General features: G+C 48.1%; 1 protein-coding gene across 1 annotated transcript in view; it reads left to right on the top strand.

The window, feature by feature from the left end:
- The window catches only part of PTGFRN (prostaglandin F2 receptor inhibitor), an 83,272-nt gene extending 66,638 nt beyond the window's left edge, over positions 1–16,634 (top strand). Inside the window, exons 7-9 of the mRNA XM_059375851.1 lie at positions 7,000–7,107; positions 11,284–11,589; positions 13,087–16,634. Coding sequence (XP_059231834.1) covers positions 7,000–7,107; positions 11,284–11,589; positions 13,087–13,253 — 581 coding nt within the window. The 3' untranslated portion in view covers positions 13,254–16,634. The remainder of the gene's footprint in view (positions 1–6,999; positions 7,108–11,283; positions 11,590–13,086) is intronic.
- The last annotated feature ends 1,729 nt before the right edge of the window (positions 16,635–18,363 follow it).

An 18,363-nucleotide genomic window follows, 5' to 3' on the forward strand; every position in this document is an offset into this window, starting at 1 on the left:
AACAATCTCTGTGTGTGTGTGTTTCAGCAGGTAGATAGAAGTTTTTGATCCCCCAATTTTATTTAGGCTATCAAGGTGAAGGATCATCATTTATGAGTTTAATAATGAATGTTTTCACTAAATCTGCCATGGATTCCAATTAGAAGTTTCTGACTATGTAAATTTTTACTCACTTGTAAAAATTCAGGTATTAATTGAATCAGCATAATGAATACAAGATATTTGTTGAATTACGTGGTTACTTTTTAGAGTACAGGTAAACTAGACCTTAAAGTGTATTTTTTCCATTGAAGTTTTTATTAGTATTATTTTATATTAATATAAACTTCAATATCTTCTAGCATGCTCTAAGTCTGTTAACATTTAGCTGAATAAGGAGAAAATACTGGAGATTTAAACCCTTAGATTTGGAAAGAGCAGAGAAAGCACAGGTTTCTTTTATTGTGTATCTGCTTATTTGTTTTTTAATAATGGTTTCATTGAATTATAGTTAACATATAAAATTCACCCATGTCAAGTGTACAATTGAGTAGCTTTTAGTATATTCACAGAGTCGTGCAGCCATTACCACGATCTTATCCCCGAGGTTCTAACCACTCCAGAAAGAAGCTCTGTACCCATTAGTACTGCCTTCCCATCCCCAGCCCCTGGCAACCACTAATCTTTCTGTCGCTGGAGATTTGTCTCTTCTGGATGTTTCACATAAATTGAACCATATATGCAGACTTTCTGGCTGGCTTCTTCTATCTGTTGTACCATTTTCTAGGTCCACCCACGTGATGGCACGTTTCAGTACTCTGTTCTTTTTTATGGCTGAGCAGTATCTGTGGTGCGGATGGACCACATTTTGTGTATCCATTCATGTGCTGACGGACATGAGGTTGTTTCCACCCTCGTGGCTACGGTCAATAATGCTGACGTAAACATTAGTGTACAAGTCTTGGGGGTGGACATCAGAGTTCATTTCTCACCCAGGAGTGACGCTGGGTTCATACGAGCTCTGTTTAAGTCTGAGGAACTGCCAAACTGTGTTCAAAAGCCCCTACCCCCTTTTATATTCCCACCAGCAATGTGTGAGGCTTCTAAGTGTGCCACATCCTCACTAACCCTGTTATTCTCCATCTTTTTTATCGTAGGCGACCCGGTGGGTGTGAAGTTGTATTTTATTGTGGTTTTAGTTTGCATTTTCCTAATGACTATTGATGTTGAGCATCTTTTCATGTGGCTGTTGTTCGTATGTGTATCTTCTGTGGAGAAATGTCTATACAGATTGTTGGCCCATTTTTAAATTGTGTTATTCATCTTTTTCATTGTTGAGTAGTCAAGTTTTTCAGAGAGTCTGGATACAAGCCCATTAACAGACACATGGTTTAAAAATATCTTCTCCCACTCTGTGGGTAGTTTTTTCACTTTACTCATGGTGTCCCGTGAAGCACTCAAGCTTGTAATTTTGATGAAGTCCAGTTTATTTTTCTTTTTGTTGCTTGTGTTTTTGCTGTCTTAGCTAAGAAACCATTGCCTGATCACAGGTTGTGAAGATTTATGCCTCTGTTTTCTTCTAAGGAACTTTACAGTTTTCAGCTCTTACTTTTAGTGCTATGACCCATTCTAGTTAATTTTTTTTTTTTTAAGATTTTATTTATTTGAGACAGAGAGAGAAGAGTCCATGAACACGGGGAGAGGGTGGGTAAGGGCCGAGGGAGATCTCCCTGCTGAGCAGGGAGCCTGACATGAGGCTCGATCCCAGGACCCTGGGATCATGACCTGAGCTGAAGGCAGACACTTAACCCACTGAGCAACCCAGGTGCCCTGATTTTTGTGTGTAGCAGGGATGGGAATTTAGCTTTGTTCTTTCGCATGTGAACACCCATTGGTTCTTCTAGTCAACCATTTGTGGCCCAGCCTCTTCCTTCCCCCTTGACTTGTCTTGGCACACTTGTCAAGAATCCTTTAACCATGAATGTAAGGATTTTTATAGACTCACAGTTTTGTTACATTGCTCTGTATGTCTTTTCCTATACCAGGACCACATTTGATTGATTACTGTAGCTTTGTAGTAAATTTTGAAATCAGCAAGTATGAGAGTTCCAACTTTGTTCTTTTTCGAAATTGTCTTGGCTATGCTGGGTCCCTTGCATTTCTGTATGAATTTTAGGATCACCCATTGATTTCTGCAAAGATGACCACTGGAGCTTTGCTAGGAATTGTGTTGAATCTGTAGATCAGTTTAGAGAGTATTGCCGTTTCACAGTATTGCCTTCTAATGTGTCAACATGGAACATCTTTCTGTTTAGTTGGGTCTTCTTTAATTTCTGTGAGTTGTGTTTGGTAGTTGTCCGTGCACAAATCTTGAACTTCTTTCATTAAATTTCTCCTAAGTATTTTACTTTTTGTTGTTGCTGTAAATGGAATTGTTCTCAGTCTCCTGTTCCGTTTGTTCTTTGCAAATATATAGAAGCACAGCTGATTTTTATATATTGATGTTGGATTCTGCAACCTTGCTGGACTTACTATTAGTTTTAATTGTTGTTTTTTTTTTTTTTTAAAGATTTTTTATTTTTATTTATTTGTCATAGAGAGAGAAGCGAGAGCAAGCACAGGCAGGCAGAGTGGCAGGCAGAGGCAGAGGGAGAAGCAGGCTCCCTGCCAAGCAAGGAGCCCGATGCGGGACTCGATCCCAGGATGCTGGGATCATGACCTGAGCCGAAGGCAGCCGCTTAACCAACTGAGCCACCCAGGCGTCCCAGTTTTAATTGTTTTTTGGTTGATTCCTTAGGGTGTTTTAAATATAATAAAATGACATCTGTGAATAAAGACAATTTTACTTTTTCCTTTCTAGAGTGAATACCTTCTAATTCTTTTTCCTTGCCTAATTGCCCTGGCTGGCGCCTCTAGTAGTATGTAGAATAGTGGTGGCATAAGTGGACATCCTTGTCTTGTTCCTAATCTTATGGGGAAGGTTTTCCACCTTTTCCCATTAAAAATCATTGTAACTGGTTTTTTTTATTTTTATTTTTTTCCATAGATGCCCTTTATTGAGCTGGGGAAGTTTCCCTTCCTTACTGGTTTGTTGAGTGTTTTCACCATGAAGAGATGTTGGATGTTGTTAAATGCTTTGTCTGTGTCTTTTGAGAGTTAGATGATTATGGGGTTTTTGTCTTTTATTTGTGTCACTGTTTTATTCTCTGTAGGAGTTTATTCCATCTTGTTTTACATTTGTTATTTGATGTTTTGCTAGAACTGTTATGGGAAACAGGGGAGACATAAAATCTTTTGTATTTCTGAGTGAGGAATGGGCATTGAGTCTTTTTCTCAATTCTTTACATCTCTGCATAACAGATAAAATGACTAGAGCTTCCAGGTTGAATAGACTGGCTGAGTTTTTTTATTTTCTTTAGTCCGCGGAGTTGTCATGGTCAGTTCACAGTTTCATTAGAAGTGGCTGCTCGATCCACCCAGCACCGCGCCCTCGCCCTGAATGGCTCCCAGCAAATACTGACTTGATACTGAAAAGTCTTCACTTCCTAAAAATCAGCAACAGCACCATAAGATACCCATAACAGAGAGGTCCTTCCTGGTGTCTGCCTCTCTTTCCCCCGGTATTGGGGTGCTTGCCTCTTGGTATGCAGACCGTGTTTCCAAAGGAGCGCGGCTGAGTGACGAATTTCACTGACCCAAAGTGTCGGGGGAAAATACAAATAAAATGTTGTGGTGTTCAGGATGTTGGCCTTTAAAGAAGAATAAGAACAAAGTTTTTCTCCTTAATGGATAAAAGCTTGAAAATATGGTAGAGTAGAAAGAAGGAAAAGAATTAGCCATAACCTACCGGACACTGTTCATTTGTGTTGTTTTTGTTCCTAGAAATCTTCCCTTGCTTGTTTTCTTCATGGCCGTGAGATCAGGCTGTCTATACAATTTTGTGACCTGCTTTCCCCTCTTTAACCTTCTAAGATCAGTAGTTTTCGTGTTAAAACAAATTCTAGGTAAATAATTATAATGACTACACCTCCTAGAATTTAGTCAGTCATTTAACCCTATTGATGGTCATGCAGATGGTCTGCAATTTTGGCTCTCACAAGAGGACTGCTGTTTACAGCCCTTTTTAGGGGCTGGAGTTAGAACATGTTCTGTCAACATTTGTATTTAGAAAGCTGAATGTGGTCCACCTATTCTCCAGAGGCTAGGAATCGGGGGACATCTAGTGACTCTGATTCACTTAAATTCTCTGTGCTGTAGTCTGTCATCTGTGAAGTTAACCAGATAAATTCCCTCACAAAAAGAGCATTAACACAGAAATTGACCATAATAAAAATATTTCCAAGCCTGGGATAATGACCCACATTAACAGTGAGTTATTGATTTCATTAGAAGGAAATCCACTGCTGTGAATATTTTACAGCAACGGCCTTTTCCCAGACCCATGTCCACATGGCAAGCCATAGCATAGATGCTCTCTTGTTCCTACAGCCACAGCTACTAGGGGAAATGAGAACCATAATTTGTGACCTAGAAGGCATTTGGGGTTTTCTTTGGAAATATAAAGAAAAGAAAGTGAAATGTGTCCAAATTGGTAAGTCTTTGTGTGCTGTTTCAAATTTAGGAACCTAAATCCATTATAAGGGTCCTTATGTTTTATCATTTTGTGGGGTCTTAGAAGGGCCCTCGAACACTTGGAAGAAACTTGTTGGTGTAGCTCTGTTTATGACTGCAAAATTTTTAGTAAGAAAAAAAAACATGGTCCTTGTTGCTCACCTGGGTCGCTACTGGCCTGTGCTCCCAGGTGGCCATATGTGGTATGAAGTGCTCCGTAGTCATGAACACTGGGCCAAGTCAGAGCCACTGGCTTAATCCTGTCCCACCTCACTCCAATAAGCAGAGCAAATCCAGGGTGGTCAGGACCTGTGGGAACTGTGGCTGGGAGAGGGGTTGATTGAAGGGCAGGCTACCCACAAGCAGGTCAGGTTTCCTTGTCTCCTCTGTTTTCCTTCCTTTCCCCTTGCTCTGTGACCACCGTCCTGTTACGTTCTCCCCTGTGCCCGGAGTTGGTGCCCTTCTGCTGCTCTCTGGTTAGTCTGGACTCTCACCACAACCTGCTCAGGGCTGTCCCACCTCCCTAGGTTGCCATCTCCTCCATTCACCCTTTGCCTTTCTCCCAGCAGAACACCAACTGCTCCCACTCTTGGTTTGAGGAAAGAGTCTGATGAGTTCATCTTACCGCTCACAGTGAAGTAAAAACACAGCCTTTCTAGCTCTTTGCCTCATTGGTTTGCATGACCTTTTACACACTTTCTTAGTCATTTTTGTGTATGTTAAAGTCCACTTATTTTTCCTTCTTGGTGATCTGATTTAAAGGGTATTAATACTTGTGTTATTAGCATCTAATGATTTTCAGAATCAGTGTCCAGGGCCATCTCTTTCTGCTTCCCGGGGAACCCAAGGAACATCCCATGGCACTGGTATTCTGGAACCTTCTACAGGTTTGCCTGTTCTTGTTAGGATAAGGTAAATTTCGGGCTCTTAGGATTGGGTTGACTTAAAGCTATGTGATGCTGTCGCCTGAAACTGAGGAGTAAAAGGTTTTTTAAGAAAAAAAAAAGGTTGGGCGCCTGGGTGGCTCAATGGGTTAAAGCCTCTGCCTTCGGCTCAGGTCATGATCCCAGAGTCCTGGGATCAAGCCCCGCATCGGGCTCTCTGCTCAGTGGGGAGCCTGCTTCCCCCTCTCTCTCTGCCTGCCTCTGCCTACTTGTGATCTCTGTCTGTGAAATGAACAAATAAAATCTTTAAAAAGAAAAAGAAAAGAAAAAAAAAAGGAAGGTAGTAGATAGCCCCTCTCTCTAAGAAGGGGATAGGAGCTAGATTCCTTACATCCAAGGCATACTTTTTTAAAAATTTAATAAATTTACTTATTTATGCCCCATCATCAAACAGCATAACAATAATCGTACCCACAGTCAAATGCATCCAGCAGACTCTATGGTAAATATTATTAAATTCTGGCACTAAATTCTCTCTGTGTGTTTGATTTTTATACTTCCTATTTTGTTGCTCATTTTTGTGTTCACAACTCAAAACAGTGGGAACATCTCTGCCTTGCATAGTTAGCTTAGTTTGGGTAGACACATCTTTTGGTCTCTGGAAGAAGGAAAGAGCCTTTTTTATTTTTTATTTTTATTTTTTTTAAAGATTTATTTATTTATTTATTTATTTGACAGAGATCACAAGTAGGCAGAGAGGCAGGCAGAGAGAGAGAGGGAGAAGCAGACTCCCCACTGAGCAGAGAGCCTGATGCGAGGCTTGATCCCAAGACCCTGAGATCATGACCTGAGCCGAAGGCAGAGGCTTTAACCCACTGAGCCAGCCAGGTGCCCCGAAAGAGTGTTTTTTAAAACGAACTGAATATCAAGGAGATGTTCGGGGCAAGTGTGTGAGTCTGGGTAGTGTTTTGAAGCAAAACCCATGCTGCCTCGATTTCCCCTGACAGATTGGAGCCGGGCCTCTGGTGCTCCCACTGTCCCCTACAGAATGTTGTCATGGTTGGCATGTCTGTCTCCTGACTGCATTTCAGTCTCCCAGTGGCAGAGCCCCTGTCCCTAGCACAGTGAGGCCTCTCACTCCATTGGGGCCAGAAGTGTCACTGGTCCAGTCCCATGCCTTTTGCTTTCCTGCCACCTCGGTCTGGAAGTGAACCACACAGAACCAGAAGCGGCACCCAGGCAGCAGGTAGGGGTGGCCTTCCAAGGGGTCCACGGTGGTCATCAGAGAAGGGGTAAAGGAAAAGCCAGAAACAAAGAGTTCTGTTGTGGGTGTAATTCAGGTGATTGCTCATTTGGCTGTGCCTGACACACTTGTCTCTCTGAAGAGAAGAAAAGCAGCCTGAGAACACCATCTCGCCCAGGTCCAAGGAAGGGGGGCCGCCCACAGATGCTCATGAGAGCGCCAGGAGTGGAATTGAAACAGAAGCGTGAGCGGAAATAATGAGGAGCTCTCACTCTCTTCCAGGGCCGGTGTTTAATGCCTCCGTGCACTCAGACACACCATCAGTCATCCGGGGAGATCTGATCAAATTGTTTTGTATCATCACTGTTGAAGGAGCGGCCCTGGATCCAGGTATTTCACTCTGTCTTCTCCCCTTGCCCATGTCACTTTCTGTAAATGCCTCTCGTGTCATCCCCACTGTGCGACCCGAACACCAAGGTCACAGATTAGATGGTGCGAATCCCCGAACTGCCCTGCTCCGTACCTGGTACTCAGTAGGTGTTGAGTAAATCCTTGCTGATGAACGCTTCTGTCTGTTAGATGATTTGGAAACCCATCCAGGTATTGGAATCATAGTTGTCCCAGGCCTCTTCCAGGGCTGATTCAAGTTCAGGCTGGTTTGAAACCTATCAGCAGGGTCCAGCTCCTTTAGTTTGTCTTTTAAGCCTTGATTCATTCAGATATTTATTGAGCTGCTTCTAGTAACAGGCACTGTTCTAGAGAGGGGCCAGACGCCCTATATCATGGAGCTCGCAGCCTGGTTAAGGAGATAAACAAGAAAGCAATCCTCATGTAATATACTATCAGATGGTGTTAACTCTCTGGTGAAGGATGGAGCAGAGTAAGCGAGCAGCAAGGGACCAGATGGTACTTTGGTAGTTTAAATTCTTGGGAAATCTTTGTGGACCTTTTCTTTGCAAAAAAATGTTAGCATTGCCCATGGGATGCCTAAGAGCTCTGGGCTGTCAATCTTACACCTTTTCTTCAGTGACCAGTTGGTGTCCCCACCTCGCTTGTAGACCCTTGGGGTTTGAAAGGACACTAAAGGCACATAAGGTGTCTGTTGCCGAGCAGGACAGTACCCACTGCTGCCTTCTCCTATTGAGACCGTTGAGAACCTGATCTGCTGTGTGGGACCTGCACTCTCTCCCATACGCTTTGTCCTTGGGTGTCTTCGTACTGCCCACCCCAGCATGGGCAGAGCCCGGGCCTCCCACCGATCAGCACCTTGCAAAGGCCAAAGTATACGAAAGTCTCAGCGTTCTGTGCAGAGACCACTGGGCCTGTGGCCCTGGGGTGGAAAGCAGAAGCGGGTGTTCATTCTGTAGCAAGGGCAGGTTGTAAGCAAAGTGAGAACGGCCCGCAGTGAAACCAGAGTGGACAGCATGAGTAGGGGACTGGGTAGAGCTGGCGTCAAGGAACAAAGGCCCGGGTGGCCACCAGCCAAGATCCAGCTTCTTCGGGACCTCGGATCAGAGGTGTAGGTAGTAACTAGTTCTGGGTTGGCAGTTACTCCAGTAGGATGTCTTGGCCTCATGGGCCAGATGGTCTCCGCAGCAACTAGTCGGCTTTGTGGCTGTTGGTGTGAAAGTAGCCATAGACAGGATGTAAGCAAATGGGCTTGACCGTGTTCCCATGAAGTCTTTTTTTTTTTTTTTTTTTTTAAAGATTTTTATTTATTTATTTGACAAACAGAGAACACAAGTAGGCAGAGAGACAGGCAGAGAGAGAGGAAGAGAGGAAGAAGCAGGCTCCCTGCTGAGGAGAGAGCCCGATGCAGGACTCGATCCCAGGACGCTGGGATCATGACCTGAGCTGAAGGCAGAGGCTTTAATCCACTGAGCCACCCAGGCACCCCTCCATGAACCTTATTTGACACACATAGCTGGTGGGCTGGATTTGCCCTGCGGGATGTAGGCTGCTGAGCCCTGCACGAGCTGATGGGTCCCAAACTGGCTCTCTCGGGGAACCCAAACATGGCTGAGCTACAGAGGTAGGGAAGAGAAGGTAGAAGAAAAGGAGAAGGAATCCATCCATTCAAGCCACCCACTGGTGAGCTGTGTTCTCAAGGGTAAAAGGTACCCAAGTAGCTCAGGTCTTGAGGATGCTGGGGTGTGGAGGATCGGGGACACAGAGTGGGGTTAGGAAGAGAAAACGAAAGTGAGAGTAGAAGAGGCTGCCAGAAAACGGGGGAGGGAATCGTGTTCAAAAACTGGAACCATGTTTACCCTCGAAGCTCATGGATGGTATATACAAAAATAAATCATTTACATGTTCTTTCTCGGTAAATTAATGGGTCACCGGTTGGGGCCTTAATATAAAAGTCTTCCTCCTGGGTGATTACAGAAGGTATAGGTGGCTGTTATCATGCAGATCACAGTTTTCCAGAACTTTGCCCTCTTGGACTATGTGGGTAGAAGATTCTGAATAATGAAGCACACGCTGTAATTTAGTTTTTCCTCACGCACCTGCTGGGCTGTGAAGGAAATCTCTTTTGGAAAGGGCATACCGTGCAAGTGGGCCGAGCGCCAGGGCACTCCTGTGCTGGGAGGGGAGGGACAGGGCATATCACTGCCCTTTAGAGGCCGTGTCTTAGGTCCGGTTCTCCAGAAGCAAAGCCTGAAACAAGCGTGCAGGTGGTTAATTGATGATGTGCTCCCAGGGAGTGAGGGAGTCGAGACAGAGCAGGGAAAGAAGTCAGGCAAAGATGTGAATTCAGAGCAAGTCTGACTCCCCCGGGGAGCTCTGGAGCGTCGGTGGTACCGCAGAGGACAGCCTCCGGGAGGTAAGGCACTGGGCTTTTAGATCCCCACCATTCCCCAGTCGCTGCACACAGTCCAGATGGCTGGGGAGCAGGGGTGTTTCTTAATCTCGGGAAGTGGCTCCCATCCATGGAAGCCAGTCCTCTGGAAGAGGGTAGGGGTGTGAGAATGTTCGAGGCACCAAGAGCTTCTGCTGCTGGTGGGAAGGCTGTCCCTGCCAGTGTCATGGACTGGGTGTGTTGTAGTGTGGAGATAAGGATGCTCGTGGTGGGCAGACAGTGAGCACTGTGTGCCAGGCATGTGTGGTTCTAAGCATTTCGCAGAGATGACTCACTTCACCATGAGCGATGGTGTTAGTATTCCTTTTCCAGCTGAGGACACTACGTCACAGAGCATTAAGTCACTCGTCCAGGCCACACGGCCAGCAGGGGCTGGTGCCAGGAGTCTGGCACGCTAGCCTGGCCCTGCAGACTGACCACAGCTCCATGACACCTGGCGGGACTGGGGCTAGACTCTGTGCCTGAGTATTGGCGACACAGTTGTGACTTCTTGCCTTCCGGATCCACGCAGCCCCTGCCCGTGAAGGCAGCACACCCTGAGGGTGTGAGGGTGTATAGTGATTTTGAGGTTGTTAGTGTATTTTCACAAACTGAATAAATATTACTTTTTGTGTAACAAAAATGGTATCATTTAACATTTATATAAAAAGCCTTATCAGGTGAATGTAAGATAGAAAGTGTGTGTGGCCTTGCCGTCCGCCCTTGCCTGCTGAACGCGCCCCAGGCCCACCATGGCAGGGAATGGCTGAGAGAAGAGGTCAGGGGCTTACGGCGTGTCCTCCGTCTTCATACGCCAGTCTTCCCCCTCCTGTGCCCGTGTTCATTTGTTTGAACCTTAACTTCGCAGTCCTTTGAGATGCAGCAGCCTCCTTTCTGGGGCTGTTAACGGTGTTCCACTTTCTCAGCTGGACGTGTTTTCCTCTTGTTTTGAACTTAAGCACATCTGCAGGGGAAAAAACACAATGAACAATAAAACCCAAACTGCTGGGGCTCCTGGGTGGCTCAGTCAGTTAAGCATCTGCCTTTGGCTCAGGTCGTGATCCTAGGGTCTTGGGATGGAGCCCTGTATTGGGCTCCCTGCTCGGCGGGAAGCCTGCTTCTCCCTCTCCCTCTGCTGCTCCCCCTGCTTGTGCGCACTCATTCTCTCTCTCTCTCCGATAAGTAAGTAAATAAAATCTTTAAAAAACAAACAAACAAACAAACAAAAACCCAAGACCCCAAAACAAATAAGAAACCCCTAAACTGCTATGACTCTAAATTTTGTCTGGTTCACTCTATGTACTTTTCATTCTTGACTACATTAGTGTCCTAATGTAGAGTCTTGGGCTCTTCTGCCTGACATGTCAGAGGACCCTGCTTTGGGATTGTCACCACCTAGGCCCTTTATGTCCTGTGTTCCTTGTGGGAGATGGTTTTGGGTGTGTCTTGGGTTGGGTGGTGGTGGCAGCGTGGTTAAGAGTGAGGACTCTGGAGCTTCAGTCCCTGGGTGAAGCTACATGTTGTGCTGCTTCTGGCTCTGTGACCTGGAAGAGGTGTTGGGCCCCACCATGGTGGGGAGTGTGGCAGTACCTTCATCGTGGGGCTGGCCTGGCCTAAAGCATGGTGAGCCATGCTGGCCCCCAGTGATGTGGTGCATGTGTTAGCCACACGTGCGATTTCTGCTGGTTGCACTGACCCAGGGTTCCGGCTTGGTCTGTCATCCACAGACGACATGGCCTTTGATGTGTCCTGGTTTGCGGTGCACTCCTTCGGTCTGGACAAGGCTCCCGTCCTCCTGTCTGCTCTCGATCGGAAGGGGATCGTGACCACGGCGGAGAGAGACGGGAAGAGCGAGCTCAGCCTGGAGCGTGTGAGCGTGCTGGAATTCTTGCTGCAAGTTCATGGCTCTGAGGATCAGGACTTTGGCAACTACTACTGCTCTGTGACTCCGTGGGTCAAGTCCCCAACGGGTTCCTGGCAGAAGGAGGCGGAGATCTACTCCAAGCCCATCTTTGTAACTGTGAAGATGGATGGTAAGAATGATATGCAGCAAAATCTCTGGGCTGGGCCGCAGCTCATGGGATCAGGTGGCCACTATCTGAGACCATGCCACCACACGGCCTGCTTGCTCCAGACCTGGCCTGGACCTGGACCCCAAGGGAGCACACACAGGCTGTGCTGTTTCCCCAGCTGTGATATCGCCCACAGGAGGCACCCCTGGGAAATGATTTTGATAATTCCCAGAGAGATTTCTGATGCTTTCTCCAAATTCTTTGCAAACCCACTTTCCTTGTCAGAGGGTTGGCCTGGATTCTGCCAGGCAGAGGCAGAGAACATCATCAAGAGAGTGGGTTCAGGTCCCCAGCGGAGGCAGTGAGTAGCTTCCTGCCCCTCCTGTCCTCCTCCTAGTTTTGCTTCTTGGACAAGAGAGGCTCCGCCTGCTGTCATTAGCATAGACGGGGTTTTCTCCAAACCCCTGAGATGGGAGGGCGGCTTTGCCACCAGACTCATTCTAACTCAGTTGTCAGAGGGCCCCCTTCCCACCCCTCTGTTCCCCAAACATCCCAGAGTGGGGCCAGCTGTTCCTTGGCTAGCGAGAAACCGGTCTTCTCTGTGAAAAGCGTCAGAGTCCAAGTTAATAGGGAAATTCCATGGAGAGCGCTAAAGCCCCAGCGCCTCCGAGGGTTGGGAGGGGCCTTAGAGTGTGTTTCCCTGACGGGCTGTCAGCTTGGGGGAGGCTGGAATCGAACCCAGCTCGTCCACAGGTGACTTCACTTTTGTGGTCCTTCGTCTCCTCTCTCATACAACGGGGTGACCATCTTGCGTCGGGCTGTTCCGAAAGGTGCTCCGGAAGCCGCGTGAAATGTCAGGCAGCCCTCGGCGCGCCAGCATCCGCCCAAGGAGGGCTGGTGCGTCTGGGAGAAGAGACTTGGGATTTGAATGCACGCGATCTGTACGGTGTTTGTGCCTTCCTGAAACTTCATCGCTTAGACCCTATTTGCATCTTAGAAATTCCTCGCATGGAGTAGCTCCATACGAAAACCCAGATTCCCAAACAAGGGAGCGATTATTCACTTTGCTAGATAATTTACTGTAGTGTTACTTAAAATAGCTCCCCGAGTACACTTCAGTTATTTGATGCAGAGAATTGATTTATGAACTTTTTTTTAAGGCTTCATCTGCTGCTATATGCACGATGCCCTTATCCTGACTTTTAAAAATCCATCTCCTGCCAAAACCCTAAAAAGCAAGTTGACATTCAAAGACATCAAATGAATTCTTTTTCCTGGTTTTTTGTTTCTTCCCCACAGATCTGGGTGGGGTGTGATCTGTTCACTTTGTGCATAGATAAGGGTGCTTCCGTCTCCTAGAGCACTGTGCCAGGTGCTGGATGGAGCCCGAGTCCCCTGGGGGGTGGGTATTTGGGGGGTGGTTACCTGTCCCGTGGGGAGGGAGGGGGCAGGCAGTGGGCTTCTGGTGTCTGCCTCCAGCACCACTGACCTCGCATCCCCTTGCTCCGTCCCTCCCAGTGCTGAATGCCTTCAAGTACCCGCTGCTGATCGGCGTGGGCCTGTCCACCGTCATCGGGCTCCTGTCCTGCCTCATCGGGTACTGCAGCTCGCACTGGTGCTGCAAGAAGGAGGTCCAGGAGACGAGGCGTGAGCGCCGCCGGCTCATGTCCATGGAGATGGACTAGGGCCCGGCCAGGGAGCGGCCGCCGGCCCGGCGTCGGAGCCCTCGGGGCGGGAAGAGGACAGCAGGCTTTTCACGTGCAGTGTGTGACACTCAAACCCAGTCCTCTCTAATCTCAGGTGGGACCTGGCGCGCTCTCTTCTCTGCATGTCCAGTCCTGAGCGCGGACACGTTTACCAGCACACGGCTCTTCTCCCCACGGCACTTTCTGGTAGAACAATCGCGTGTGTGTTTTCCCAGCTGCGGCTTTTTAATGGTTACCCCTTTCGTCTAATTTTTTTCTCCTGCCGGTTTATAGATCTCTGACCTGTGTGTGTTCGTCTGTTTGGTTCCGAGGGGTTGCGGGGAGGAAGGATGATGGCTCTCAGAGTTCTTGGTCTTGGGGCGGGCGGAGGACGGAGTCGCCCGCCGGGAGCCAGCTTCCACGTGGGGGGCCGGTGTTCAGAGCGCTGCCAACGCCGCCCTCTGCCCCACACGGGCCTGTGCAGAAGGCTGACTGGTGGCTGTTACCACCCTACCCACCCCGGATTTTCAGGGGTTTAGACGACATTTGAAATCTAAACTTGCAGTATGTAACTTCTTACTGAGCCCAAATGCGTTCCTTTTTTTTTTCTTTCTTTTTTAATTTTTTAACATTTTTAATGCTTCTCTGCCCCCTTTCCATTTCTTTGATATTTGCTTTTATGCGAGCGTGCTGACATGGCCCTGGCATGGCCCTGGAATCTAGAATTTGGCTCTCCACCAAGCACCTTATCTTGCCACCTTAGCCTTAAGAATGAGTATGAATATGAAGAAAAATACACAGCCACCTCTGTCCAGGGCAGTAAGGGGGTCCTCAAGGGGGGGGGGGGGGGTTGGGGAACGAGGGAAGGAGGCACTCACTGCAGTGGTTCCGAGGCCACTGTGCCTCAGGGGGCCCCAGGGAGAGCGGAACAGGGTCCTGGGAAGATGTCCGCAGCTCGTCCCGGGCGGGGTGGTGGTGCCAGGGCTGTGTCCGGAGAGGGGGAGCCGTCCCTGTCCCCCCTTCCCGCCCTTTGTGGGCGGCAGAGGCCTTGGCCACCCAGGGACCGCCTGTGGCCCCCAAGGATGCCCCTTGTCCTTCACGGGCTGCTTGGGCTCCTTCACGTGAAGGTGTGTTGCTGTTTGCAAGACTGTCTGCCTTCACAGAATCAGAAATTACCTGGAAGAAAACCATGCATTTTCCATGACCTTTTCAGTCCTTCAAGTCTTTGTAAGATCCCCTGCAGGGGGTTAGCGAGGAAGGGTATGCTTTGTGATAGGTTTGCTTTCCTGTTAGGAGCACGGAGGAAACCAGCAATTTACTGCTGTGTGAACAGCCTACAAAGTAGATCTGAGAGCAATCTGTTTTGCCCGATTGCTCGTACCAGGAGTAGGACACAGACCAAAAGAGATCCTCCGCTCCCCAAGGCCTCTGCCCCTGCACAGCACTGGCCTCTCAGAAGCATCCCAGTGGGGTTTTCTGAGGCCCACTGGTGACTCACGGCCCGCATTGCAATCCTCTCTGCTTTTGTCCCGGCTCTGACGGGTCTAACACTGCTCTGTCTTCCCAAGGGAAAAAAGATTCGTTTGTTTTGAGCAATAAAGTCATACAAAATGATGGCCATTCATGTGTGGCTCTTTGTCACAATGGGCCGGACGAGCCACACTCCCCCACCCCCCCATCCCAGCTCACCATCGTCCCCCTCCACTTCCCTCACTGTGCTGCCCGAAATCCATTCTGTCCTTGTCACCAAGTCTCCCCTCCCCCACCCCAGGAAGGGGGGAGGTGCAGATCACCACCCAGCTTCCCCTTTTGGTTCTGTCCACCTAGGGGACCCCTCATGGTGGACACTGTGCTAAGAGTAATGGCACAGATGCACTCCAGGCCCAGCATCTGCCCCACCAGAGCACAGACAGCCAGAGAAAGAGGGGGAGGCCTTGACAGCGCTAGGTTCAGGTCTTGTCCACCTGTCATTTCTTGCCTATGCGAAGTCAGAGGAGGTGGGTCACAGGTGATTGTATATACGGGAATTAAAGAGAGAACACTTATTCACAGGTGCTATGTTAGTGACACCAGTGCCCTTTGAGCCCACACAGTTATCAGTCCTATAAGAAGGTTCAGGATTATTGTAGTAAGCCCTCGTTGGTAGAAGAAAGGGTACCTAGCCGTGCATGTGACCAGGTGGCCCCAGGACGATGTGAGACCATCAATGGGCCACAGCAGACACTTGGCAGGAGGAGAAGTAATCTGTGCTCATGCACTCTACCTTCTCCTTTCAAACTGACCTTGTAGCTCAGGGCTGGGGTTGTTCAGGCACGGCCCCCAACCCGGTCCTCTGATCATCGGGTCCAACAGCAAGTCGCCTGGAGGGGCTGGTCCAGAGGAGGAAGAGATCCCAGGGCCTGGAATGTGTGTCCTTTTAAAAGTCTTAGATACACTCTATCACTGTACCAAATAGGGCTCCCCACAAAGTGCTCTTCTGGAAGTTGTTCCTGCCAGAAGCACTCATAGGAATGGAAGAACCTAGCCACAATTCACATGGATGAGATTGCACTTCTTAACAAAAAGAAACTTTTAAAAAGTTTGGGTTGTTGGTTTTTTTTCCTAATCACAAAAATACCCCCAGAAAGAGCCTAAGCTATGTTCAGATAGAAGCCTTGAAATTACTTTAAATTGTTTACTTTGTGATGTTTACATACACTTTTCGCTTAAAAAAAAAAAAAAGCAAACTCTGACTTTTTAACAACTTTTCAGATTTTTTTCATGGGACGGTGGAACTCTTGATTCACCAACTGGATTTAAATCTTAATTTAGAAATTTATTTATTTGTGTATTTTTCCCCTCCCCACCCATGTGGCATTTCCCCTAAGATCCTGGCAAAGGACGCCCCTGCCACCCAGACCCTTGTCTGTTTTCCCCTGTGGCTCTTGCTTCTTGCTTTGCAGACCGTCTGCAGCCATGATTTTGTCACTGACATCTGTGAGCCAAAGACTGAGCCTTTTTGGCAGGAATAATAAGCAATACTACACAACTTGCTACTTTCAGAAAACTTTTTCTTTTTTTAGCTTCATCGAGGACAACAGAGGAAGAAGGGAACTAGAATTTGGGTAAGTTCTCCTCTGCTGTTGGAACAAATTCTCAGTGATAAATATTGTGTGCAGATCACTAAGATTAAAAAAAAAAAAAAAGGTGACTTTCTGTCTTTCTTAGCGTGGCACATAAGGATCTGCCGGATTTCGCGTAGACAAAGAAAGGGTCTTGTGTATTTTTGTCCATATCCGATGTTATATGAACTAATTGTATTGTTTTATACTGTGACCACAAATATTATGCAATGCACCATCTGTTTTTTATTTCATTAAAGGAAGTTTAATTTAAATTGAAGTTGTGTGAGGAACTTGATCTTGGTCTCCTTGCCCTTTCTTCTCCTCTGCGTGAGGGACCATGGCTGAATTCCAGGGGACATCTCCAGGCTCTCTGAATGCTGGCATCACGCTGGAGGTTCTCCCTGAGTGGATTTAACAGGAGCCGCACTGGATCCCTGCCGAGCAGAAAGCTGTGGGCCAGGGTCCCGTTACCTAGCACAGTTTCCTCGTTCTTCGGTGAATTCTCATGACCTTACAGGTCTTTCATCACGAAAGCGGGAAGTTAGATGTTGTTCCTGTCTGTGGCTGAGGAAACAGACACCCAAGGCTCTGTGACCGTATCATGACTGGAGCACAATGGCTTTTCTGACTCATGACCCAGTCTGGAGCCAAACTGGTCCAGAAGGTGCCAGCCCCTGTGATGTAAGGACAGTGTTCCTTCCCGGGCCACCAGCTTCCAGAGCCCGGACAGGAGAGAACACTGAGAACCCCGATTCCCTGCTGGCTGCCCCCCTCCACTGTGGGCCCCATATGTGTCCTGGGCAGGGAGCATCTCTCATGGTGAGGTCTGCAGGGGCTGGGGCTGTGTCCTAGTTTCTAACCTGGCTGAGAGATTGGCAGTTCCGGACACGTGGAAGGTCCACGCGGCCAATCCATGCACCGCTCTCCGTGCAGCTGGATCTTCAGAGAGAAGCTGCTTCGTTCCTCAGACCCACAGCCCAGGGCGTGTGGCACCCTGTTTTTTAAAATACAGGTTTTATGGTTATTGGGTAACTCAGGGATAGCAGAACAACGATAGTGTTCTCCTCATAGATTCCAAGAGGAGGGAGCACAGCGTGCCGCAGTCCGGGAGGCCACCCAGGAAAGGCCGGCGGCCATCAGGAGGCAGAGGGAGAGTAAAGGATGGGCAGCGCCTTTTTTGTGGTTTTCACGGGAAGGACAGGTGAGTCAGGGTCCTCAGGCTTAGGGATGATTCGACTGGATCATTTCAGTGGGTTCTGGGGTGCAGAGGTTGTCCTTAGTTTTCTGGTACCTGGTCCTGAGGAGCAGGGCAGGGGACAGTGGTCCTGAGCGGGAGCCCCGGTGGAGAGGGTAGCAGAACTGTGGACTCGGGATTGGTGGCGTGAAAGGCGCGCTCACGGTGCGTCAGTTCCTCTCTCTAGGAGAGAGGCAGTCCCCGGGATCAACGAGGCCCTAGATATCAAAGCCTCAAAAAACAGTACAGAATGACATGATTGATGTGCTCACCAGCCCGAGGCTTGTCGGCTGCTCGGGCACACCTGAGCTCCACCCGCGGAGCTGGTGGTGACAGAAGGAGGATCATCCGCTTCCAGAAGGCCACAGTTGACTGCGCGAAGTGAAGCTGTGAACAAGGCAGGGGGGAATGACTGTACGTATTCTAAATCAGTACACCAGCGGCAGTGCCTGAGTATTTCAAGCTCTCAGCAAGTATTTGTTGAACAGATAGGAAGATGAGTAAGCACTGGACCCTGTCATTATGAAATTGATTGTCTTGTAGGAGAAAGAGGCACGAAATAATTATGTTATTATCATATAACAATTATACAATCTACAAACCTAGATTTTTAAGTTTCTTGAATGAACAGGCATTTCCCAGGTAAGAAGGGGACAAGGTTCGAAGCAGTGGGGATAGCTTTTGCACAGGTTGGGAGGAGTACAAGTGGTTCTATGTCTGAAGGGCGAGGTGGTGGGAGAGTTTATAAGGGACAACCTGTAAAGGTCAAGTC

This window comes from Mustela nigripes, chromosome 14 (assembly GCF_022355385.1).
Source record: "Mustela nigripes isolate SB6536 chromosome 14, MUSNIG.SB6536, whole genome shotgun sequence".
NCBI lineage: Eukaryota > Metazoa > Chordata > Mammalia > Carnivora > Mustelidae > Mustela > Mustela nigripes.